Genomic DNA, 25,609 nt, shown 5'->3' on the forward strand with positions numbered 1-25,609 from the left:
TGCTTTACTCAGAGGAATTTATGTACATTCTAGTCTTATCTAGAGCACCGCCTGCTAACTACCTTAGTGTAGCCATCCGTTATGCTTAATAGTTTTCTCACTAAAATACTCACATTGACAGCGGGACGATGTTACCTAGCCTGGCGAGCCCCGGCGGGCCACTGAAGTTCAGTGAAGCAGCTTTCAGTAAAATACGTAGTTCGTAGTCGTAGGTCATCCTTTCGTTTCGCTCGCGGAACGGAGCGGACCGCGAATGTCTTATCACTTCCACCCGGCACACCGGTTTGCACACACTTTAAACTTCAACTTCAACTTCCACAGCACAGCTTCCATTATACGGCACACCATAAAACGCATTCATTTGCACTTGGTTAGCAGTGTAGTAGCCGAATCCGGGAGCGCCGTAAGCAGTTTAGCGTTCCAGATGCGTCCCTCGCGCGCGCGAACCATCTTTCCCGGACGGGCACTATGGGACGTAGTTGGCCACGAAATAGCCCTAAAGATGGCCGCCGGCTTGAGGCCAGAGCAGAGTACTATTAGCGGCTTGTTTGAATGGAAAATGTGATGATTTGAATGAGACATTGATGTCGGCATTGAGGGATATGACCAGAGATGCCAGATGCTGCATAGCCATTGCCACATTTCTAGTTCAGCGGAGCCGCCACTCCTTAAAAGAATTGAATGATTTTAAGGTGATTTACTAGCTAGATTTTCTAACGCCTCGTCCAGATACACATTAAATCGCGAATATTAGTAACTCTTCTTTCGGCTGCGAGTTGCTCAATTTAAGCCTCGAGACACAGTAATTAAATCAACTCACACCATCAGTTAATCACCGCAACGAACTGACACCACAACCGACGTGTGTGTACAAAATATCCGGCCGTACCGCTGTTAGAAGTCTTAGCCGTGCGCAGTTTCGGTGCACCATTGTCCTGTTCGGGCGAAACGAGATAATCAATCATGTTAGGATTATCTAGTACATTGAACGTAATTCAGTACAATTAATACATTTTCTACGAAGTGGAATTTATTAGACTCATTCCTTACCGCAGTACAGTTGCTATAGGCTCTGTCCGACATCCCAAATGGAGTTATAACACAAAACATCGCATTTTTCATTCACACACACCCGAACATTTAATTAACAGTAAACCCTATTGCGGTTGAGCTCCTATTCGTGTCCAACAGCTTCTCCCATAGTGCACTTCGATGGGGCCGCTCATAGTGCGAGCGCTTTTCTTTATTAGCGCCGCGAGGATCGTAAACAACGCAGCACAATGGGGCCCCGCAACGAACCACTAGAGCACGGGCGGTAGCCATTTAGTGTTATGCGCGCGTCCGCCCATAAATAGAAATGGATGAGCCGCGAAAAAGCGAAACAACACTCCCCGGGAACGGAACGGGGCGGGACGGGGTGGACAAAAGAAAAGGATTGCAGGGTCTGCAAAAAACGCTGGAAAGCTGGAAATATCGTGGAAAACAGCAGTGGTTAATGTAGTGTGTAGCTCTCCACGCAAACCATTCGCGCTTGAACTTACTAATTTCGTTTCGTTGCCACAATTTATTTCGCCCTCTTTCTCCCGCTCTCCCGTTTCTGTTTTCAACCCCGTTGACCCGTGATACAGATTACAATGCCTCGCGAGCTGTCAGTTTGTGTTCTGAGAGAAGTATAAGCCACAGCATCCCGTCGCTGGAGCTGGACACGATCCTCGAGGAAACGCTGTTCTCGGTCGAGGTGTGAGCGGGCCGCCTGGACGTCCCCGACCAACCATCCCCCCCGGCCTCGCGATGTTCCGGATGTGGGCAGCGTCCAGCATAAATGCATATCCGGTTACCCGCATTTATGCGTCGGCATCACTCACACCGCACAACCCGTCGTCGTCCTGGTCGTGATGGTTTTGGTGTGCCGGACTTTTAAACTACAGATAACAGTATTAGAACATTCTAGCGTCGAGCTGTGGGTCGAGTTTCTATTTCATTAAACCGGCGAATGGACAAATGAAATTGCACGTTGTAAATTGTGTTGCGATTTCGGAACGGGGAGTTCGACCACACACAAACACAAGCGTGCGTGTCTCGGCACCCTTCGGTTTTGGACGACGGAAGTGAACGAATTGTTTTAGCAACCCCGCAACCGGTGATCAGAATTGGTCAAAATGTAACAATCAGTAGAACCCAAACGGGGAAATGGACCTGAATCCTGCTAGCTGTAGACATTCAATCAAAATGTAACCCCCGACGAGCCCTTGCTAACCCTGTTGAATAGCCGCCCGAGTTGGGAGGATGTAGAACCGAAATACCGTACCGAATGCTTTAAGAAGAACCAACTTTTAGGGCCGAACCCCCGTGCGTGTACACTCCATTGGAACCGGGCCCGTATTTGTATCATTCGTACCCGGCTGGTCTGGCCGTGGGCCCTGGAGAAATCAATAAAGTTTGCCGGGAAGACCTAGAGACCCTAGGGAGAGATTTACAGAAACCTATTCAAGCATAGCATATCATGAGAAGGAAATTAAAGGAAACTCTTTACGACCAAATGTTCCCGCGCCCGTTGATCCGATCCGTCGTTGCGTGTAGTGCGTTGTAATAAAAAGAAGCAAACCCCGATGAGCTTTTCCTCGAGACCGGTTACGGAATTTCCGCCCGTAAAAAAGGTGCCCCGGCACCCAAAGCCCTTAAGCGAACAATCTAGAGAACAAGAGAGTTATCCGATACAATAAAGCGTGCAAATCGAAGCTATTATATCTAAAACTTAATGTGCTGTGGTGAAAGATAATGGTTGTTTTTATGTAAGGCGATTAAAAGTATACTACATCCGCTGTAGGGTGACCCCGACGTAGAACGCTGAATTCGCGAAGCGCCCTTCAACCTCCATACACACTCTTTGATACACACTTACCCGCTGTGGCGCTCCGTTTGTGGGCGCTCTACTAACCTAGGGAACTATCATAACGATCATACTGCTTCTTGCTGTGTGCGTGTATGTAGTATTATGTGCGCTGGAAGTGGACTTCCCAACTACCAAAAATATCCTGAAATGGACACAACAGCAACAACCAACTCCAGAACCTCTCTCCGCGAACACGAAACATATCGAATACCACGCAAAACTGGAATCGGTTTGTATCGGTCAGACAAGAATTCGAACTCGCTGTGTGTGTGTGTTTGTACCACCACTACCACCTAGTACCGGTTTTGTAATCGAAAACCCCCCGTCCGGAAGCATTTAAACAGGATTCGTAGACAGACCAAGTACGGGAACGGCAGAAATAAAAGTATGTGATTTGTGTAAACATTTGAGCAAACGCTGGAGTTCGCCCAAGTTTCTTATTGCATCCGAAAGGCCACTCGCAGTGTAGGACGAATTCCCAGAATTCGGTTCAACGGTTCCTGTGGCTTTAATTTCCCGCATTCGATCCGTCGCGGCCGAACACAGCGTTGTGTTTCGGTTTATTTTTGGTTCGATTTATTGGGCAACCCGGCAAACTTGCGCAACAATGTTGGAAGTTGTGGGAAATGAAAGCAAACGTTCATTAGAATCAACATGTTCACTGTTTATGATGTACGAAGGACATCGTACGAATAAACAGACATCGTCGAGGTCGATTTGACGTACAATTGACGTTTCGCACACGATGTGGCTTTTATGTGGTGGCTCCATCTATGAGCAAACAGAGCACACTATTAACGCCTAGATGACCCCGAATTGTATGAAAAGAATGAAGCAAAACTGGTTATTGTCCACTTGGGTGATGTGAAAGTAGAACTTTAATTTATTGGACACTCTCGTACAACGTAACACTAGGAGCCTAAGACATTATACTATCCGAACGCGCTATTACTAAATCATGCACCAAAGCTCTTTCAGCAAACTGCTCCGCGAGCTGCTCCCAGAGTTCATCCCTCATCCTACCGTGTCTGTACGAGGGCCGGCTGCACCAGGGAAAGTTTCGGACTTCCGAAGGAAACCATTCCTTCCCCGGGGTGACGTTAATTCCCCAACAAATCGACGGATGGGAGGCGGATGACAACCGCAGCAAAGGTAGGGCAAACGGAGTATTACTTCTGTGTGTATCTGTCGAAAATCACCGAAACCGAAACCTAACTCGAAAGAAAACATTCACCCAACTTGGATCAGTCTTGGACGCGTGCGCCTTAATCCCTCGCCGCCCCGACGAAAAAAAACGCGCACTCGAGTGAATGATGATGATTGGATGATTTGTTGCAGAGGGTCCGGTTTTCTGGTTGCGCCCATAGTTTTTGGGAGCCCCTTCTTGAGGTTGCGTTTTCTCGGTCAACTCGGCCGAGGGCGCGTCGATAACGATTTTTCCACCGCCTGTCAACCTCACGTCAATCACTTTCTCCTTTCCACTTGCCGCGCTCGCACGGCCCTAGTTGGAGTGGCCAGACTCTCCAAACGCCTCGCTACCGCCTCGAGTTTTCAGCCGTACTGGTGATGGAAAGCTGACCGTGAAAATGATGAGGTGTCGGTTCCCGGGGCGGACGGCCGGCCGGTCGGCTCTCACTGGGGCTTCTGGAAGAACAGCTTGAGCAGCTTGATGACTGGCGCTTCGAACATTAGTGACATTCCGAACGCGATCAAAAACGAAATGACCGCATTACCGAAGAAGGCGGTGATCTGGTTTTTTTCGGGAAAAAGACGAGAGAGGGTGAGAAAAAATAGAAACGACACCGAGGATCGAGCGACGGGAGAAGTAGGCCACACCATGGAGGGGTGGTTGTCCCGAAACAATAGAACGAAAATCAAATTAATTTCCAAACCGCGCGAAAGGAGGCCACAGATTTTGGGCCGGAATGTTTCGGTGTCTGACGATACTTACGATGAGGACGTGCTGCAGGTGCATCGGCGACTCGAGCTGGAACGAGGTGGCCATCATGACGACCGGGTGTATCAGGTAGGTACAGTAGGTGAGCCGGCTCAACGGAAACAGCCCGCGGTACGACAGCAGCCCGTTGACGAAGTTGGAGTAGCCCCAGCAGCAGGACAACGTTATCCACATCAGCGCCAGGCCCCAGGCTGCCAGGGAGAAAAATGGACATTGATTCGGTAATGGAATGGAACCGGAGGCGAACGGACACGCATCGATCGATTCGAGGGATATCAAAAAATCCATAGGTCCCAAGCGAGGAATTCTACGCATAGCTGACGTCAGTGATGGGGGCCAACTAAATTTCTCGGAAACCCCCCGACTCACAAGGACTGGAAATCCATCTCTCTCATCCATTCCATTTATTTGGCTCCATTCCCGGAAAACGGAATTCCCGAGATCTGAAAGCGGAACTGGAAGTGGATTGAACACAAGCGTCACAGTAACGGCGCCATGGCCATGGCACGATGCCCGCCATGATTGGTTCTTCGCACGCACGCACGCCGGTTGTTTATCGCTCGAATTTTGTTGTACGGCCTCCGGAAACAATTCAATTTTAACTTTTTCTCCCCCACAAACCGCTCAATTGGCGAGAAAATCATTTGCTAATAATCGCGCCGCGGCATTGTTTGTTGGGGTGGCCAAAAAGTTTTCGCTTCGGCACAACAACGGCAGCCGGCGGTTAACTTGCTGAAACGCTGCCCGGCCCGGGAGTATCTGCTTGTTTTCGGTCGCCCAACGCTAATTAGCGTCCGATGCGAAGTGACGCTTCACCGGCGGAAGTCGGCGCTCAACGGCGGCCACCACCAATTAAAAGTCCCGCCCGCTGTACGCCCAAACTCGTCCTCTCGGAGTTGTCGTGTCGTGTCGAATTGACCAACTTTTGTTGGTCCCCTTTGGTGGTGTGAGCAGCCAGCTGGCAGGGCCGGCCGCCGGCGCTTGGCACAAATCGATTTCGGGCAGCTTCGGTTTGTGGTCGAATTTCCCGGCCGGGTGGGGTGGTTGTTTGCTGCGCGTTGATGTTGATTCGCGAATGGAATAAAAATTGTCGTCACCCGGTGGGTTGTTTTGGAATGTGATGGCTCCAGCCCCTGAAGCGCACCAAATAATGGTGCTCGTGCCGAAATGGCGGGTGCAAATTGAAAAGAAAATTCGACCCGTGGGAAATGGTTGTGCCTATAGAAACCCGGGCAACGACGGTGACTTTTCACCACGACCGGCCCGGACAAAGATACCCCAAATAAGCGAGAGCCCGGAAAATTCTCATCAAACTTGTGCTCGCTTTCGTGAATGCAAATGTACGAAGATAGCAACCATCATCGTTGTCGTCGTCGTCGTCAAAACTCGCCGTCTTCCTGTGTCGTCTTTGGCAACGTTTGGCTACCGAAAATCAGAATCTCCGTTCGGGCGCAACAGATGCAGACACACCACGGAACCGCTGTAGTCGCGGCTTTCGAGAGGCTTTCGGTCGAGGCGAATTGGAGCGGATTATGGCGGAATATTCTCAAAATAAATCATAATCTCGGGCGGTGGGTTGGGTCGTTGCGGCGACAGCAGCGTTTGACGCAAAGCTCATCGTCAACGCCCGCTCTGATTGTCTGGTGAATAATCTATGCTGCTCCCGGTTGGCTGGCTGGCTGCTTGGTAACGGCGAATTTTCTATTAACGCCTGCTCTGGTTACCTCGTTGCTCGACTAAAGCTTAACGGATGTACGGGCGAAGAATGCTACAGCAACTTAACGTTCAACGCCTGCTTTGCATGCTATGAAACTGTACTCCGGCTTGCTATACTCAGCAACGTGTATCCACTTGGGACTTTCAGCGTACGTAACGTTTGTGATTAAAATGGCAGATGCACCAGATGAAGTTAGTCTTTGGTTGATCGAGCGAACGAAAGATATCGAGGCAATGAGCGCAAATTAAGTTAAAATTGTTCTTCTATGAGTATGAGTATGATAAAGTATTGCAAAGGAAGTCTAAATGTATAAAATCTAATCGAGGTAAAACTGTCAGAAGAAGCAGACAGTCTCTACGATTAACATAACATAAGTTCCAAAGCTAATGTCAAATGTATGGTTAAACACTAACCATTTAAAATAAGTATTTAATTTTATCAACGTAATGGAGGTTGAATAAGTGTGAATAGGTGAGACTGACTAAAGGAAAGAAAGTTGTATGAGTATACATCAAACGCAGCGGAACTATTTTAATTGAATTTCATGTAACATTTAATATCCTGCTACTATATACCGAAAAAGTTGCGATCCATTATTATGACGTGTCGATAGTGCGTACCGCAGACGTGGATAAATGGATACCGCATCATAGCATAAATGGATTCTTTTTCAACATTGTGAAACTTGCAATCCAGCACTTTGCGGTCGTGCTAGTCGATTACTGCCAGGCGGGAATGTTTTATTGCCCTACCCTGCGATGCCTACCAACGGCCAGAGTTTGCGGTTTCTGTTATAGTTATGAAATTACTCAATTAAAAATTACGCCCGAATGTAGACAATCCGTATTCAGTTCATTAAAGCCGCCAATTATACCACTAACCACTAACGCCAGAAAGTATGTAACGCCAGCCACAAAGGGTACAGTCGTATCAAAAGTTCCCTCTCCTGTTACTTTGGCCAGCATCAACTTGTGAGCGGTTCCAACCAGACAAACACCATAGTTTCTGCTCAACTTAATTTGTCAAAATCCTTCTACTGCCGCCCGACTTAGTGCTTTTGTGGGCTGCGAGGCACTTGATATTTCTTAAGTTTTTTACCCCACTCTCGGCTCGAAGAATCCAGCGCCTTACCTCATCGGCTTTAAAGTCTACAACAACACAGCATGTCACACTAAAGCAGCGCTTAGCGCTCTTTAGGTCAGCATTTGGACGGATCCGTTTTCCTTTTCAAGCATTTTTCTTCAATTACCAGAAAAAACACTCCCTACCTGTATATTATTTCCACGGACATTTTCCCTTGGGCCCGGCCCGGGTTTAAAAACTTTTCATTTTCGCTCTCGAGAGAGATATCACGTGGGGTTTTGGAGTAAAGGCCCGCCGGAGTGAAGGAAAAAATCCACCACCGTGCATTGGTATTACTATGATTTCGAGCGCATCCGATTCGACTCCGGTACGGTCGAGAATGAAAGTCGTCCTCAATCACCATCGCACCCACCATTTAATGCCGGAGGCACGCCGTGGCCACCAACCGCACCGCACCGAGTGCCACTGTCTTTAGGAGTTGAAGAGAGCAGAGTGCGTGCGAAAGGAAAGAAGCGAACCAGCGGCCGCCGGATGGATCGGAACGAAGATTCACTTTTTTGTCCACGCGGCCCCACAAGAGCCCACTTTCGGTGGGTGGCTTTGGACCGGGCACTGCACAGCCCACCCACCAGGGGCCCCCTTCAGCCCCCTTTCAGGTGCTCATCAGCCTAATTCGATAGCCCCGGACCCGGTGGTGCTGGGTGTACAATTTTGAGCAGCACTTCAATTAGTTTTCCGTGGCTTCTAATGGCCGCGCGAAGCTTCTACTGCCCTCGGGGGGCGGAGGGACTGCTTCTGCTCACTACACTTACGTTCGACATCTTTTTCCCCCATCGGCCGGTCAGCCGGATGGATGGACGGACGAAGAAAATGGCTCCACGAAAACTGCTCAAGAAACAGCATCCAAGACGAAGCACACATTAAGTGAGTTAAGTTGGCCATGAGTTGGCCAGCAGCAGCATCTCGAAGCGGAGCAAAGTTGGCCAAATGGAACAGAAAAAGGTCCACTTCACACACTCGCCCAGGGCTCCACTCCACAGGATTGGTGGGTTGGCCGGCGATGGCTTTTCTATAAACCATTTTTCCAGGTGCACGAACAATGTCAACAATCTCATCGAGCATCGGCCGTCGAGCATCCGGAGAAGCACCAAAGTCTAGACCGGGATGTCTTGCCAGCGTAATAAGTCTTGCGGACTTTGGAGACGCCTCCTGAGGACACATTTTGTTTGAAGTTCTTCTCCGACGTTTCCGCGGCCAACCTTCCGTCCGTCCGCAACGCCCGCCCCGTGGCCTCTCTAATCTCTAATTTTCGTTGGGATAATTTCTCTCATTTCACTTCCGTCCCTACCGGTTCGTCTGGCGGCCGGCCTCCCGACAAAAGTGAATCGTTTGAAGTGCAAATTATCATCATTTGTATCGCCATTCGGCCCGCACCGCCCGGAGGGCTGTAAGCTCGAGCGGTTCGCTCATTGCTCAAGAAACCCGTTCAGCAGCAGCAATGACGACGACGACGACGACGAGGACGGATGATCCATTCGGCGTCTCTGTGGTGTGTCTTCGCTTTGAGGCCAGTCGGCGACCCCGGTGTCACTCGCTGTGACTTTACTACTGTGTTCGAAAAACCACGGTACGTATGAATTTAGCTTTCAATCCCAGCTGGATGAAGACACATCTTCCTCATCCAGACATCCCGTGAGTATCTCACATTCTTCATTCGTAGACAACAAAACGAAGAATTGGACGATGCTCACAATACCCACTATTCACTACGTGAGGTTTAACAAAGAATTGAGAGAGAAGAATCGTACAGAGGGTTGCAGAACGTCAACAGTACATAGAATTTGCAGAAAATTGTCGAGTATACGAAGCACCGTGAATGACCACGACCCCAAAAATCACGTCAACGTCAACAGCACCGTGAACGACCACGTCAACCAAGTTGACAGATAGAAGTCCCAACGAACTTTCTGGGACTTAAGCCATTTGTGCCTACAAAAACTCAAAGCTCACATGCTTCCAAAACCGTCCCGGTTCGTGATTTTGGAACCGTCCCGGTCTCCATGGACACCCGCCGACCTCGATAGGAGAAAATAAAACCTAATCGAAGCAACCGCTAAAGGTCATCCAAGAAAATGACGTTTCGGAATGGTTTGAACTTTGAAAGCAACGTTGGCGAAAAAGATTCCGCATCCACCGTTCCGGAATTTTTGACCCACGGTAGCAGCCATCGTAAAATGTGACGCCGTAAAGGTGTAGTGTAATGAAGATGAAATTTGCATCGCACAATAAGAAAAACGGTAAATGTGTGTTGAAGTGTTTCATTAGAACCCGTCTTGTGGACGGTTGAGCGGTCCCAGCGGATGCGGAAGGAGGGCGCGGCCAGAGAAAGCCCTACGCCGCCGGCTAGCCCGGTCGCCGGACGTCGTAGGTCGGCCGGTCGCTCGTCTCGTTACGGAACTGTTATTCTTGTCGCATTAGAACAGCCGGCAGACGGGGGCCCACGGCCCGAAGAATTATGCTCATGGCGGCACTGGTATTATTACTTTCTCCCAGCCCACCTCCCAGCCCTTCTAGACCGGCCGGCCAAGCCTCCGACCTGGGAAAGGCTGGGAAGCTGGCCACCGAATGCCACCGAAGGTTGTGTCAATGTTGCCCTTCCCAGGGCTGGGAACGCACCGGGCGTACTTAAATCATCTTTCGCAATTGGAAAACTTCCTACCGGTGATGACGTGGCCCCTTGTAAGGGCTATGAAATATGTTCGGTATGTAAATTGGCAATTCGACCCTACTCCCAAAAGCCGACCGGCCCCAGATTAAGCCCTCATCGCACGGATGTACATGCATTAATTCTCAATCATTAAATCCTTTTTCGCATTCGGTCGGTAATCTACGCAGGCGACGCTGCAGGGTTGGGCCACCAACCAGCCGGCTGCCGGTGGGATTTATTAATTGCAAAAAAGGCACAGCCACTGCATCCTGGCCTGTGGTGGGCTCCCGGGCTAGCCCCGGGGCCCGCCATGGCAATCGTAAAAGTTGGCTCGCTCGCGGTAATGAGCGAGGCAGAAAATTAATCAGTCTCTTCTGCCGCCAGAGGTCGCCGTTCACAGCTAAGTGGTGCTATGAAATGCAGCCCGAAACGGCCCTCGAAATGCGTTCCGTTTTGCGAAATGCGTGCTGGGTGGCTCCTCTTGATATTAATATTTATAGACCATTTCGCGGGGATCGCATCGTGAGTGCATCAGGTTACGAGTCAATTCTCCGTGCGTGCGAAATGTGGCAGGAACGTCCGCGGCAGCCAAAGCCCGCTGAAGATTAAAGCCAGCGCGTAAGCCAACACACGGTTCACTCGGTCAATACTTTAATGTGGACCACGGCTTACATGTGGGGCTTTGTTGGCTCGAATTTAATAAATTTTAACTGGACGGCTGTCACGTCCATTAATATATTACTGAGCTCAGCAGTTAGGCAGTGGGCGCTTGGCCCCGCCGTTTTGTTCCATTCACATGCGGACGAAAGGAAAATCGCGTCACGAGGAAAAGCGCGCGTGTAACATGGAGTTTAATCCACTAAAATGTGTCATGTACATTGTGTCAAGTGAATAATAGGATTTTTTTAATAAACCCGTACACATAAGCTGCTGTAGGTAACGACCTTTAGTACCTCTGTGGATTCGATAACCGATTTTCTAATCGTCTCGAATCGTGTTCCTCAAAGTGGCAATTTTAGCTCAGAGAAAGTGGTAAAAAGTAACAGGAGACTATACCCGGTAATAACGTTGCTCAAATGAAATTTCATCTAGCTTTTGGTAAAAAACTCCATCAAATTGGTCTACGACTTATTGGTCCGCACTCTCAATCAGCATCACTTTTGGCCGAGTTCTGTGTTAGATCCTGGGCCCAGCACTACATCAAAGACCTCACTTACCCGTGTGTCCCACGCTGACGTACCAGGCGGTCCAGAGCACGCTCAGTTCGCCGTTCCAGACGCCAAAGATCAGCGCGATGAGCGTGCCGGTCGAGAGGGTCCACAGCAGCAGCCGGAGCGGCGGCACGATCCTCGGCGGCGACGGGCGCCGGTGCAGAATGTAGCCCGTGATCATACCTACCGGTCCGGATGACAGACGGATGCCGGAGTTTTAAAATCTCATATTCGAAGAAGCACCGAACCCCGGCCAACCATTCTCCGGCCCAACTTACCGACAATGTACGGTCCGATCCGCTGCCACGGCTTGTCGTACAGGATGTCGAACGACTCGAACGGGTCCGCCACCTTGTGCGTGTAGCGGTAGTGAAGCGAGAAGTACATCGACAGCAGCCACGAGCCGCCCAGGCACAGGAGCAGCAGTACGGCGGCGGTGCGAAAGTGTCTGCGGTGCCGTTGATGACCATGAAATGGAAAGCATTGATTCGCTAACTCGTTCCGAAGTTGGCCGGTACTCGGGCGGAGCCCATAATGACGGAGCTCCCCGGGACCAGAAATCTCCAGCTCCCACGGGCAACTCACCGGGACGAGATCATCAGCAGCACGATCGCGATCACGTAGAACTGCATATCGTTCGCCAGGTACCAGGACCAGATCATGCACATCTCGCTGAACGGGAACCAGTTGTTGACGTAGAGAATGTTACGCCACCAGAACCGATCGCAGGTGATGTGGTCGATAATGCCGGGCGTGAAAACGGACCGATCGTACGTCCACCTAGAGAAAGACCGAGAGAGCGACAGGCTCGTTTGAGACATTCTTGGAAGGCTCCCAAAACATTGGGCCGGGATTAAGACATTAGCCCAGAGGCCGGCCGGCTTCATGGCGGAACGGGGAGGGCCCCCGATTATCATGACAAAAGACCACTGTGCGCCGCCCGGAGTGCAGCAGCAGCAGCCCCGGCCCTCACGGAGCGGGTGCAACCCAATTTTGGTCGTGTTTTGGTCGGAAACCTACTTTAGGATCACTTCGTTCGCCACTATCGTGAACCAGTAGACCGGGGTGAGCCGCAGGTAACGGTACAAGATCGAAAGGCACGTCTTGCGGGACGCGGCACCCGCGCCACCGCGGGCCGCTTTCGGTCCACCGGTGGCGGCGACGGCAGCAGCAGTAGCCACCGATTTGGACTCCGACTTGAGGTAGAGGTACACGATCAGCAGCCCGCTGATGAAGAAGAACGTGTCGACCGAGAAGCTCGCGTTGCCGACCACCTGGTACAGGAAGGAGCGTTCGGCAATCTTGCGCCCGAACTGTAATTAGATTTAAAGGAAGCATTAGAAAGTTTTGGACCCGGTCCGGCCACTGCCCGTCACGGGCCGCTCGGTCTCACCCGGTTCTCCGAGACGGCAAACAGCTGCAGATAGGTATGCACCAGGACGGTCCACAGCAGCGAGTACAGCCGGAGGCCGTGCACGCAGGTCAACGAATCCTAGATGCGTGGAAGAGATAGACAGACAGAGAGAGAAAGAGAGAGAGGGACAGTACAATGGGGGTGCCGTTGACATCTCAATGTAGGTGACCGTCGAAATGGGTCCGAGGGCTAATGGATCGGATCGTGGGGACGATGACTGGTCAAATCCGGATCGATTGGCCCTTTTTGGACACCCGAGCCAGCTCCCAGGCCCGGATCGGACTGTTCGGCAAATGATTGGTTTTCGTTTAATTCCGGGTTCCGCCGGATCGCCCTATCAAAACGGACCATCACCGCGTTGCTGGTTGGAAAAGAAAGTGAGACTTGGGCAGAAGACTGCAGTTGGCCAACTACGAATTAATTAGCACACGGGAAGTTCGCGAAGAATGCAGACTGAAGAACCTTTGTGCAGCCAATGCAGGCGATTGGGAGGGAGTTTTCGCAATTTTTAACGTCCAAGATCTTGAACTGGAGCTGCTTAATTAGACGCAAAAGGTTCAACTGGCGGAGGTTCCTGTATTCTGAGATTTGCGATGAAACTGGCGAGTTGATGAGATGGAACATATACTCCCTTTCTTTGACCGTTCAACTTTGGGAACTTCAACTAGGGTAATCCATCAAGTGTTTGGATTGTAAATTATCGATAACTTGACTTTCGAAACGTCAAACTTCATTGTAGAAATTGTAAAAACTTTGACATTTACGAAATGGAACGCCATACGCTTGCAGAAATTTGGTGAGTCTTCCATGGCGTACTTCGGCGAAATTGAAGCTGAAAACTTGTACGACATTTGATTTCAACCGTTCGGCGCTACATGCCATACAGCGACAGCCACAATCGTAATGTTTTGCGCCCCAATTTTGCAATCCAAACACCAGATGGACCACCACCCTGAATACTTCCGAATCCGAATCTTACTCCGACCAAGTGTGTGTACCGACCTCGCTGGCATGCTCCACCGACAGGATCGAAGCCGCGTTCGGACCAACATCGAAGCAGCCCAGAATGTCATCCACCGTAACTGAAAGAGACATCCAATGAAACACGCAATGAGGTAAGTTGAAAGTAGATGAAAATGGGCGTGTGGAATCGTGTGGATCGTCCGGCACCGTTCCAGCTGGCGGCCTTGCTAGACGCAATATGATGCCGGGCCAGCCGTGTTTTAGCAATCTATTAGTGTAGCCGAGCGTTCGATCGATCCGAAGGCCGAAAGTGACGTGGCGTCCACAACTTACAGCGTGTCGGGGGGCGCTTGCGGTGCTGGTAGTGGTTGGCACCGATCGTCGGGATGGTCAACTCCCTGGCGGGCTGTCCACCGTTCGCCACGTTGTTATTGCTTTCCAGATTGATTTTGTGCATCTCGAGCGCATCTCCGGCCCCCGGTACGGCGGCCTCGGACACCCGTTTGCCCTCCGGCCGTTCGAGCGTCAGCTTCCAGGCGCCAGGTTTTGTGTTTGTCCCCGACCGTGCCCGGTGCCCGGCGGATCCCTTCGGTGGCCCGTGGCGACCGGTACCGCACGACGCGTACAGCATCACCGTGGCCAGCACCGTCACGACCGTGCTGCAAATAGGCAACTTAATTATTAATGAAATTTATTACACCTTCCCGGAAATGGGGTTTTGCGCTGTTCCAACAAAGGCGCCACGCGTCAGGTGCCTGTCACCGCCCATTGTCGTTGCCGTTGCGGGGGTCCTGGGCCTGGGCCTGGGGGTCCATGGTACTTACAACAGTGCGAACACCTTCGGATCACTCCAGAGGTTGTAGCTACCGGGAACAGGGCGCACGTGCACGACCGTGAGGCCGCTCGAGGATGGACTGGGGCTGCTGCTGTTGGCGGTGTTGCTGAGCTGCTGCAGAAGGGGATCGTTCCGCAAAAGCTGCGTCACGTCGTCGGCCGTGCAGGACTTTGGCAGACACTGGCCCACCAGGATGGAGCTGGGCTGTGCGGGAAACCGGCGGCGTGAATCGGTGTGAATTAATAATGCCAACCCCGCCCGGGGGTGGTGCCAAGCAACCCACCAACCATTCGCTTACCTGGACCGTCGGGAGCCAGTCGAGCTGGACGGCGATTTTGGCCACGAAAAATCGCATCTCCAGCTGGCGGGCACCGGGGGGCATCGGGGTGTGGCGTAGCACCCGGTTCACCTCGTCGCAGAACGTTAGCGACCCCATCCAGAACTCGTTGCCGAAGAAGTACTGGCTGCCGTACCGACCGCTGGAGTCACTCGCTGCGAACGAAAGGCAAAAATGGCCCAGTCGCATCATCGAATCATCGATTAATAATTCATCCAATCGTCAGCTCCGGTTGCGTGCTTGGATGGAGGCAGCAATTTAGGGGGCAGCACTCTCTGCCTGGAGCTGCGCACCGTTCGTGGCCACACCTCGACAACGGTACCGAGGTGTCTCTTTTTACAGGCAAACACAATCACACTACTTTTGAGAAAAGTTATGCTTTTGCTGCCACAAACTTACAGAGGTAACAGGATAACACCGCTGGGCGCGACAGTAACGTGTAATTCCCTTTGCATACCTTTAGGCGGCACCATTTTCGGAGACCATTAAATTAAGGGAAATTGAAATTCATGGTATGCCGGAGTTGGATATAGGCAATCCGCTCGCTACGACTTCTTGGGAAATTCGTTAGCTTCCTGGATACGCGCGTAATGTATGGAATTCGCCGTAGAGACCCGTCAAAACAGCTCTCTGGGTACCTTTTATCGAGAAGCTTTTCCTGCTGCTTTCCGGTTCATCGTTTCTAATCGATATTATTGGATGGATGTGAGTTTTCGGCTGAATGTTTATTTGCTTTTAGCCAAACTGCTTCTTATTGGAAGGTATTTGATGAATGTGTAGGCCAACGGGATCATTTCTATTTACATCACGTAATCGATCAATAATTCCCGGAATCATTGGGATCACCAAATCCATCTTTTTCTCAGAAAGCACTAACCACTTCAAACGAAAATTCTCGGAACGAAGCGACCATTGCGATTGGTTCGACGGCTACAGCTGACACTGAACTGTGCTTTTCGGATAGGAAAATCCGTTTTGAACCAGTTCAGACGACCGAATAAGACATTTGGCAAACGGTACAAAAAGTGGCTGGACAAACATAGTGCTTAAATGAACACATCAACTGTTCAATATTCGATTCGATTCAATATTCGGTTTGTGATTCGATAAGAAAAGCATCAGCATTTTGACAATGGCAAAAATCCATGAATTATGAATTCGAATTGTTGGAGCATCCACCGTATTCACCAGATTTGGCCCCTAGCGACTTCGATCTGTTTCCAGACCTAAAAAAACACATGCGTGGAAAGCGTTTTTCATCAAATCAAATGAGGTCATAACAGCTGTGAAACCGCATTTTGAAGCCCTTCCTGATTCTCACTCCAGAGGGATGGAATTCATAAATTGGAATCTCGTTGGAACTGAAGTGTATTGATGTTCAGGGAGACCATACTGAGTAGTAAAATATATTTCAAACCATAAAATTATGTTTTTCTTATCGAACCGCAAAACCGATTAAACAACCCAGTATATCAAGGTAGTGTTTTGGGGCTGGCAGAATGTTTTGCGGAACCGCGAGGGGTATTTTGAGGTCAAGTCACGGGAGTTATTGAAGTAATAAACGATAGAAATATTTCACAAACAGCAAACACCTCTTTCGAGTGCAATTCAGGCGTTGCCAATGAATTAGAGTTCCTGGCAGAATTTTAGACTTGTGTTTCTTCTATTGCAATGACTATTTCTATATGACTAGTGCAACAATCTTACACCAGCTTCGTACCGTACCGCAACATTCACTTCGACGAAGACGCGGCCCGAACTACAGCCGGCGGAGCCGATGCGTAACGGTAACGCACAGGCGCGCCGATTCCCGCTATTCAAAAACAAAACGTTAGTAAACTGCAATTACATAATCAGCCAGCATTGTGCACGGCTAGTGTGTTGGCGTTTTTAGCACGCCCCGGGCCGACACGAAAAAAAAACGGTTTAATAACCACCAAAACAGTCGAAGAAGGAAAAAAAGCCTCCGCGGTTTGCTCACTCTCGAAAAAAAAGGCGCGTGAAAACAACCAAAAAACCGCACGATCCGGGCGTTCTGGGATGTTGCTCGCGCGGTGCACAATTTAATTCGGTTACCTCATTAGAGGCCGACAGATTTTTGTTTTTTTTTTGTGGCGGTCCACTCCCAAAGCACGCCCGAGAACAGGTTAACCCCGTTACAGTAATCGATCAGATCGCGGGTGCGGTTCGCGAGCGCTTCAATAATGCGGTCGCGGCACAAAAAAGGGTTGGTTCTATAAATTAGCACCTCATTTGTACCGATGAAAGGGGGGAGGGGGGAGGTGGATGATAAAAACTAGAAGCGGCTGAACGCGTAAATCATAAAATTGCTCACCATCATCACTCTTGCAACGGGAGCATAAATTTGAATCCGATTCGTGCCTAATGGTCGAGCAATGTTTTTATCAGCTGCCAACAATCATTCGACAATGTGACCACATCACCAGCGAACAACCGTTGCCAAGGCAATCCTTGATTGCCTCCCGGAGAAACCGAGCTAGTAACTGGAAATCATAGCAATCATGGCGTAACATCCATATTTATATTTACACTTTACACATCGCCCATCCCGATCGACTCTCGGTCGGAGCACCAAAGTATGGACAAGTGTCTGCTGCAGCTCGAAGAGCTGTCATAATGTGGATCTTCAACGTAACGTACACTCGGTAATGCAATGCGAAAATCTGCCACATGACTGGTTGAATCCAAACGGTCGGATATGGAACTCGGAACGCAGAATTCAAACCATCCACATAAATGCATCCAGACAAGCTGAGCTGCCAACGCCAATCTCCGTTCAAAGTCCACCAGTCACCCTGAATCCTGAATCGACAGGGTCTCGACACTTACTGCTCTTGCCGCTTTGCGTTCTGCAACGTCAGGATAATGTCAGGCCTGGCGTCGCACATGAATGCACATTCCAGCGCGAGGCATCACAAAAATCATCGATCATATCACAAAGAACCGGCACACCGGGCACACGTTCGTCCATTCTAAGCCCATCTTCTCGGGCGGGGCGCCGTGTGGTGAGAATTTCTGCGAAAGACCACAACGGACCGCGGGACCGCGAGGCGGCCAGCGCTCAACGTGGCACGCTCGAGCGCCTCGCGGAACGGAAAGCCATAATTTCTCGTTCTCCATAATTTGCCGCTCGTTAGCTCCATTCTTAGCCCTAACTGGTCGGTCCCCTCAACTCAACGACTCCATGATGACGGATCGAAACGGGGGCCCAACACTCTACAAATAAATTGTTTTGCAATGGATACGGCCCACAGCGACAACTCGGACCGGCCCAGTGGGTCGACCGCAATGAAGGATAATTTCAATTGCTCCGGCTTCTGGCCGGAGTCCGAGCCGGTTGTCTGGGTCGACTGCTGGGCCCACCCAATCAATCATGGGCTCGGCGGCTGACGCGGCCGAGTCTAAACATAATAAATTGACCACATAATGCGCGCTGCATTTCACGCCACAATTGGCGTGGCGCGGCAAGGACAAGGCAACCCAGCGAGCAGCAGCCGTGATGATGATCCGTCGGGCTGATGTCGGATTCAGGTCGGTGGCGAGTTCGGTTCTCCGTCCGAACCAGGTCCCGGTCTTACCTTTCAGTGCCCAGGCACGCTGCTGGCGTAGGTCTCGCAGATAGAGGGCAACGTGCCCGGCGCACCGTTCCCCGACGCGCGCCCTCAGCTCGAAGATGTTCCAGTTGCCGTGATCGAACAGGTTCGTAAACAGCTGGAAACCGTTCGGTTGGCCACCGGCTGGCGGGGCATAGGCCACGCCGAGCGCTGGGCTGCTGCTCGCCTGCGCCTCCAGTTGGCCGGCGGGACCGGTTCGCGGGCCAGTCCAGTTGCTACCGGACTTTCGTTGGTCAGCCGCAGCTTCCGGGTACGACTTCTTCACTTTCCGCTTGGGCACGCGGAACACATTGTCGGCCGGGTACTGGTAGCCCAGTGCGGGTGCCCCTCCGGTGCCCGGTGACGGCTCGTACCGGGGGAGCACCAGCTCGGGTTGCTGACCAAAGTCACCACCTTCCGGTGAACTTCGGCGACCTGACCCGGTCCCTGGCGCAATTCTCTCGTCGCCCGCTCGATCCGGGGGCCCATTACGATCGATTGCACTTCTACGATCTCCCCGTGCATCGATCGCCGATTGCGTGTCGAGCGGTAGGGTTGCGTAAGGTTCGGGTTCGCCACTCGCCGACTGGTGACTGCCACCGCCGCCACCACCACCTTCGTTCGAGCGTATTTTGATTGGCCGATCCGGAAATGGTGACTGGGAGGCTGTCAAATGCAGCACCGCGAGCAGCACCAGCACCGCACGGAGCAGCCCTCGGTCACGTAACCGAACCGAGACGAATGTGCGTCGGTACATAGCGGGCGCAGACCAATCGAAAAAGGGGCCCAAGAATCACTTGCACACTTGACACTAGACGGACTCGGTGGACTTGGGCCACAGCCACTGCACGATGCACTCTCTAAAGTGGAAGCACTTGACACAGAACGCCTCCTTCTAGGTGGCTAGACCTAGGGGCACTGACACACCACAAGCAGCAGCAGTAGGCGTAGGCGTGACCACTTCAGAAGAACAGAGATCACTAGATCACAACACCCGTTCTGCTGGCACAGACTTTACAGGGCATCTTTTGGGGACGGTGACACTTCTCAACATCTCTCAAGGGTTCCGATTCCGGGAGCACTAGGATCGGAAGCACAGTCATACACGCGAAACAGTTGAAATTGGGGAACTCCTGGACGAGTCCGCTGGCCGTTGGCTGGGTGGTGTCCTGCAGTAGTCCAGCATTTGGGCACCAGCGTTACTGCTCCGTTCGTCGGTCCGGCACGGTCCGGTGTCCTGTTCGGGTGAAAGTGATTCCGAGACTGGTGCGCCCCAGGAACCGCGCTGCCCGACCAGAGGCCCAACCGATGCGGTGTCCAATGCTGTGCCGCAACCCGCCTGCACGGTGTACTTGTTTGCGCTAGCCATCAGCTCATGGCCGGGCTTGGCGTGGCCGGGGGTTGGGGCTTACGTCTTGCGTTTTTACGCTCATTTCTATTTTTTCTTCTTCATGCTGTCTTGCCCCGAGGCTCTAAGACCTGCCAGTGCCTATGGGTGGAAAATGTGAATGCAGCTCGCTGCAGCTCTCGCTGGTGCTGCTCGGTTGCAGTTGCAGTGAACCCCACTCTCCGCTCGGCCAGCTGGATGCACAAGCTTACCCCGTCGACGATGATCTAACACCGGTTTGGCCGCGCGCCCGTGGACCCGCGAGTGGGAGAGATCGATGCAGCTTCTGCAATGGTCAGAGCCCCAGTCGGCCCCGGTGGTAAACATGGACACTTTACGGCACTGTTTGTCTCCAATTTTTGCGCCATTCGCCAAGAGTACTGTATGCAGAGCAGTGCCTCTGCTGATCCGTGTGGCAACCGAAACCGGAACGATCCTCCCGATCTTGTGCGAAATGAAGGAAGTAAAAGTGACTGACTTCATGTAACGGCTCGAAGCCCGAAGTGAACGGTCCATCGTACGGGCGGTTTGTTGAAGTATTTGCGAAGAATTACGTCAGACGTGGCCATTTCTTTTGGCCAATATCGCTTCATCAAAGGCGCACGAGCTCAAGGGAGGGCTGCACAAGAGCTCGGTTCTAGGTTAAGGGTTAGCCACATTTGGAAATGGCCACTACCGACTACGACGAGGAACCCGAAGGCCCGAGGTCCGAACGCTTGCACTTTCATGTGCACACGTCAGACGTCAGGTGGTTGCGTATGTGGCCGCTGCCCTAGAATGCGCCTGCTGCCCGCTGCTAATGTGCGTGATAAGTGGCAAAGAAGCGCCCAGGTCGGGGCCGGCACGCCACCAGCAGAGCCGGACCATTCGCACACGGATTTCACCAACACGCCCGGATTGGGGGGCCTCGCACCGCGCCCGGGTGGCATAATGGCTGCAAAAAGGCTGCAATGGTCGGCCGGCCGCGAAGTGCCAGTGAATAGAGCTCCAGCTCCTATCGGCGGCTTGCATCGGCAGCTCCAGCTCCATGCATGTGCTGCACCCGATATTAAATAACCGATCGATTAGGCAAACAGGTTCGAAGTCTGTTCGCCGTCTTGCGCTGCACCGTTTGCGCCAGGAAAATGGCGCACCGGCACGCGTCATAAAATCGAATGCAAATCGGCCGACCGACGGCGGGAAGGCCGATTATTCAACGTCCCGAGCACCGCCAAGTAACCCGGAACGGAACCCCCCTGGATGTGTTGTGGACCTGAAAAGCATTGGCCCCAAAACAGACCCCGGACTCATGTGGGTTCTGCGGGAAACTTTCCGCCTAATGACGCCTTGAGCTTGCGACGGAAGGCAGGCAGACCCAATTGCCCAATCAACCCCGCGCCATTGTTTGCGGGGTGATCGTCCGCGAGCTGTCAAACCGGGCGGACCCATTAAGGAACTCTACAGCACGTGCGCCACGCACTCCCAGAACGCAGCTCCTGCAACTCCGGGCACCGGGGCCAGTAACTGTTCCTTTGGCGTCAGAATGCGTTACCTAACGGTAACGCAGCCACCGCACGCCTCGGTGGCTGCGCGTTGCGTCGAGCCGCCGCCACAGATGATGACTACGTACTGACATTATCTCGATCTGTCGCGCTCCTGCCGCGCCTTCGGAGTTGCTCCACTCCACGTTCTAGCTGCGCTCGGCTCGGCTCGGCAGCAGGCTCAAGTGCTGAAACTAATTGCATTAACAGTACGTGCTATTAGACACCACCACGTGGTGCAGCGTCGATGCGCAGCCACGCCACACACGCCATCGTTTGATCGGCGCGCAGTTACGGGTTGCCCAGCGCCGCCGCCACTGCCACCGCCATCATCATCATCATCATCTTCGTAATCACCCTACGGCGAGGCAGCTTTTGGAACCATTTTCGTTCTGTGTGGCAATTCAATTTTCTTTCCATTCTGATTCCTCGGCTTCGGGCGTCAGGCGCTCAGAAGCGCGCCCAGCTGGCGGCGCAAATCGTTTAACGGTCGACCAATTTTGCTGTGGTTCGGTGTGGGAAACGAGGCCACACCGTTTGTTGGCCTGCCCAGCCCAGCCCATTCCAGTCCAGTGACATTCTCGCCTTCTCTCTACGACGACGACGACGACGACTCCTCTAGCCTTAAGCCTTGTTGGGCCGTCACCACCGTCAATACGGGGGGCTGCGATGCACTGTCTCCGGAAGTGTCCGGCGCACCATTGCCACCCGAAACCGGGGGCGGATTTGGGAACGGAAGAGAAATCACTTGCACACGATCATTTGGCGGCCATCAGTTTTTCGGGCATTCGGGCGGGTACTTCATGGTGCTTCACTTTCAAAAAACCGCTGTACCCGGGCGAACACTATTAATGGGGGCGAAAATTCAGGTGATGAAGAGGGCCTGCCCATGGCGGATGGCGACCACATCCATCACACGATGGGCCGACGGTTTCTCCGATTCTCGACGAGGGCGCCCCCGGTGATCTCTCAATTCCAAGTAACGTCCGAAAACGGCTGTGCCTCGATCGGGTCTGGCGTTGGCCGTGCCAATTACCTAGTCCCGCGGGACCCGCGGGTTAGAGACCCTCACCGATGGGAGACCCACCCCACACGGGCGGGGGTATTGTGAGGCCAAAGTTCAGCTCGCTCGGGTGGTGGGGTCTTCGTTTTCAATTAATCGTCCGTAAGTCTCACGCCATTTCTTAATCATGACCCCTTACCGAGCGGGTCCGACTACGACGATGGAGGGAAAAATATGTTCAAACAAATAAATAACTGCTCATAAAACACCGGAGGGGTGGGTGGAAAGGTCAAAGACAGACCATTGATAGGTCACGCGGCAGGGTGATGAGCACGGTGCCCCCGGGTTCGTAGGATTCTCATGTGCAACAGGCACCCCTTTGTTTGCACCTTGCTCGTGGGGAGTTTCACCATTCATCAGCGTCCCCAACTGCAGCATACCGTCACCGGCAGACAAATAGACGCAGACACACCTGCGCCGATACCTGCCGGGCGGCCGCACACGGGTGATAGGGCACCGTGGGGTAGGTTTAGGGTCTCCCGTGTCGTGTCATGATTGACTTTAACTATGCCACGCCACACTTAACGCCGGGGGCTCGGTAAACACTTACGCGCGTCCATCCACCCGCCCTAGAGGGCCATCCCACTTTGGCCAAAACAATACGATGCACTGTTGTTGCGAATGAACCCCCGCCCGGTCGACAGTTCGCGGGTTGAGCGTGCAGCACAACCAGGCAGCCAGTGTGTGCCATGCCGCTTATGATGTGTTGATTAATAAAATAATCTGAAGGAAAGTTTTTTTTTTATTACCATAAAACATGGACCCGTGCACTGAATGTGCACTCAAGTCCCCATGCAACGGTGGCTCGTTTCGAGGAGAGCACTTTTACTTTATGCCTCATGCTTCAATATGCGCGATTTGCGTGATTCGTGCTGTGTGATCCGTATGATTTCTAACGGCGACTGAAAGCTCTAGCTACGACCGCGAGGCCTTCGAGTGCAGTTTTGAGGCTAATTACCGGTGGTCACTTTCAATAGTGACTTCCTTCAGTCGCAGCTGCCGTTGGCAGCGAAGAGTAACATCGACAGATAAACGAATTTTCAGGACCCTCAAACGCTCGTTGTAATAGACTCCAGTTCTTCGGTAATGGATGAGGATGAAAAAACAAGCTTTAAATAGCTCCAAAATTATTTTAGTTGGCTCCATTTTCAGTGCTTTCTACTAACGCATTAGTCCGAAAAACGGTTGCCAAACATTGATTATCGTAGTGTGGTGCATCATGAATTTCTTCTAACCCGCCCAAACTGTGGAGAGTGTTTGAATAATATTTTAGTCCGGATTTGTAGAAAGAACATTCCTTGTTCAACATTTCGACACAAACTCGCCCCATATCGTTCCGCAATTAAGGCTATTTCGAAAACGAAATGCAGACATAATGACATAATGACATAGATTTTTCGAGTTATCGAGCGAATTTCCGATATGTATTAGCCAGAGTAGCTGTTCAAAATCCAATTCGCACCCCAAATCAAGCCCAGAACTCAGAGGGTAAATAGGTAGAGCCATTTTCGGAAAAGCTCAAAAACAAATAAAACGAATTCGAAAAGCACTTAGCATTCTTCAAAAAGTATTAATTTTTTTCGAAATGGGACACTTCCAAGTATTACTTTTTCGAAATTTAAATGTTTCGATGCAAACGTTTTTGAAACTGAAATGTAGCCACGCTTTTTTTGCTACTTTTACAACATTCTGTTTGTTCTGATGCCGGGAACGAGTTATGTTCGCCTAGTAATACCTAGGACCCTTGGACGGTGCAAAACTTTGGCATGGAATTTTGTTCGCTTGCAAAAGCCCGTCCCGTCTCGATGCCCGTCGTCATCCTTGGTAAAAAAGTAAAAATGATTAAAAAATTAAACGAAATAAATATCGATTTTTGTTCTCAGAAACAGGTTCGTGGATATTTTCGCTTCAGACGCCACCGAACGCCATTTTTCGATTTCCTTCATTGATGAGAGCTCCTAATACGTTGCCTAATCATTTCTCAAATGTAATTTTATCACATTACATTACTTGAAGGTTTTTCGGGAGAAAGGTTCGACTTTCTAACCGTACATTTCTCAAACGGGAAAAGATCGTTCCTCGATCCGTCCCCCACCCCCCGGAGTTCAAACTGTTTCCCATCCATTTTGGTCACTCTGTTGGTGGTGCGGAAACGCACTCACTACCTTGTTGTTGACACTATTCGCCTGTTTACGGCCACTGCAAAGCGAACGCAACAAATTGCCAGCCGACGACGCGGAGCCATCGCAGCAACGGGGACAAACACTCCAATTACGCCGGCGATCCTGCCAAACCGGATCCGGGAACGGCGATGCACCGGGGAGACACTTTCGCCCCACTCCCATGCAAATTGGCACGGAAAATTAGCGCGCGACATGCGGCTAACAAGCCCCGTCGTTGACCACACACTCGCCCGGCGGCCCGCCCAGTGTCCGTGAAGCCCTTCCCCAAAAGTGGGTTTCCTGGGCAAACGGTGGGCGAACCGATTGACCGGCCAGGAGGTTTGCTCCCATTTCCGCCCCAGCCAGCCAGCCAGCCAGGAAGTTTCGACGGGACGGATCCGAGCAAAATGGGTCGCACTGCGGTCGACGCGACTTTCCGATAAGCCACCGGCCGCGGCAAGAATCGATCCCGACACCGGAGCGCTTTCTACCGTCCTGCTACTTTGACGGCTTCCACGGCTTCCATGCTGACCGTGCTGTCAAGGGCCCAATCGGGCGCTCCCAATCACTCTCCATCGATCGGGCTTCCGGCGCGAACGCGAAATCCTGCCCGGTCATGGGTGCCATTTGGGTGTGCATTTTCCCAACGTCATCATCATCGGGCGCTACTTCGCGCTAAAAACCGGAGGCGACATCGTCCGGCCGATCAACCGACCCAAGTCCTACTTACGGGACCTACTGATCTT

The 25,609-nt window shown here is 51.7% G+C and overlaps 1 protein-coding gene across 1 annotated transcript; it reads right to left on the minus strand.

Annotated features, from left to right (window-relative positions):
- Positions 1 to 4,525: 4,525 nt before the first annotated feature.
- On the minus strand, positions 4,526 to 19,488 carry LOC128269929 (O-acyltransferase like protein). Its single transcript, XM_053007333.1, has 12 exons — positions 18,717 to 19,488; positions 15,079 to 15,272; positions 14,770 to 14,984; positions 14,279 to 14,604; positions 13,985 to 14,064; positions 12,962 to 13,060; positions 12,589 to 12,881; positions 12,154 to 12,348; positions 11,847 to 12,016; positions 11,575 to 11,751; positions 4,845 to 5,041; positions 4,526 to 4,642 (listed from the first exon to the last, which is right to left on the minus strand). Exons 1-12 carry the CDS (start codon positions 19,486 to 19,488, stop codon positions 4,526 to 4,528), a joined length of 2,835 nt encoding a protein of 944 aa, XP_052863293.1.
- Between the last annotated feature and the right edge of the window lie 6,121 nt (positions 19,489 to 25,609).

This window comes from Anopheles cruzii, chromosome 3, assembly GCF_943734635.1.
Source record: "Anopheles cruzii chromosome 3, idAnoCruzAS_RS32_06, whole genome shotgun sequence".
Lineage (NCBI taxonomy): Eukaryota > Metazoa > Arthropoda > Insecta > Diptera > Culicidae > Anopheles > Anopheles cruzii.

Excerpts from the sequence above, each read along its gene's own strand:
- LOC128269929 (XM_053007333.1), bottom strand. The coding sequence starts at position 19,488 with ATGTACCGACGCACATTCGTCTCGGTTCGGTTACGTGACCGAGGGCTG. Across the intron at positions 14,605-14,769 it reads CCGAAGGTGTTCGCACTGTT|CACGGTCGTGACGGTGCTGG; the intron begins GTAAGTACCATG and ends GCCTATTTGCAG. Across the intron at positions 12,349-12,588 it reads GCGAACGAAGTGATCCTAAA|GTGGACGTACGATCGGTCCG; the intron begins GTAGGTTTCCGA and ends GTCTTTCTCTAG.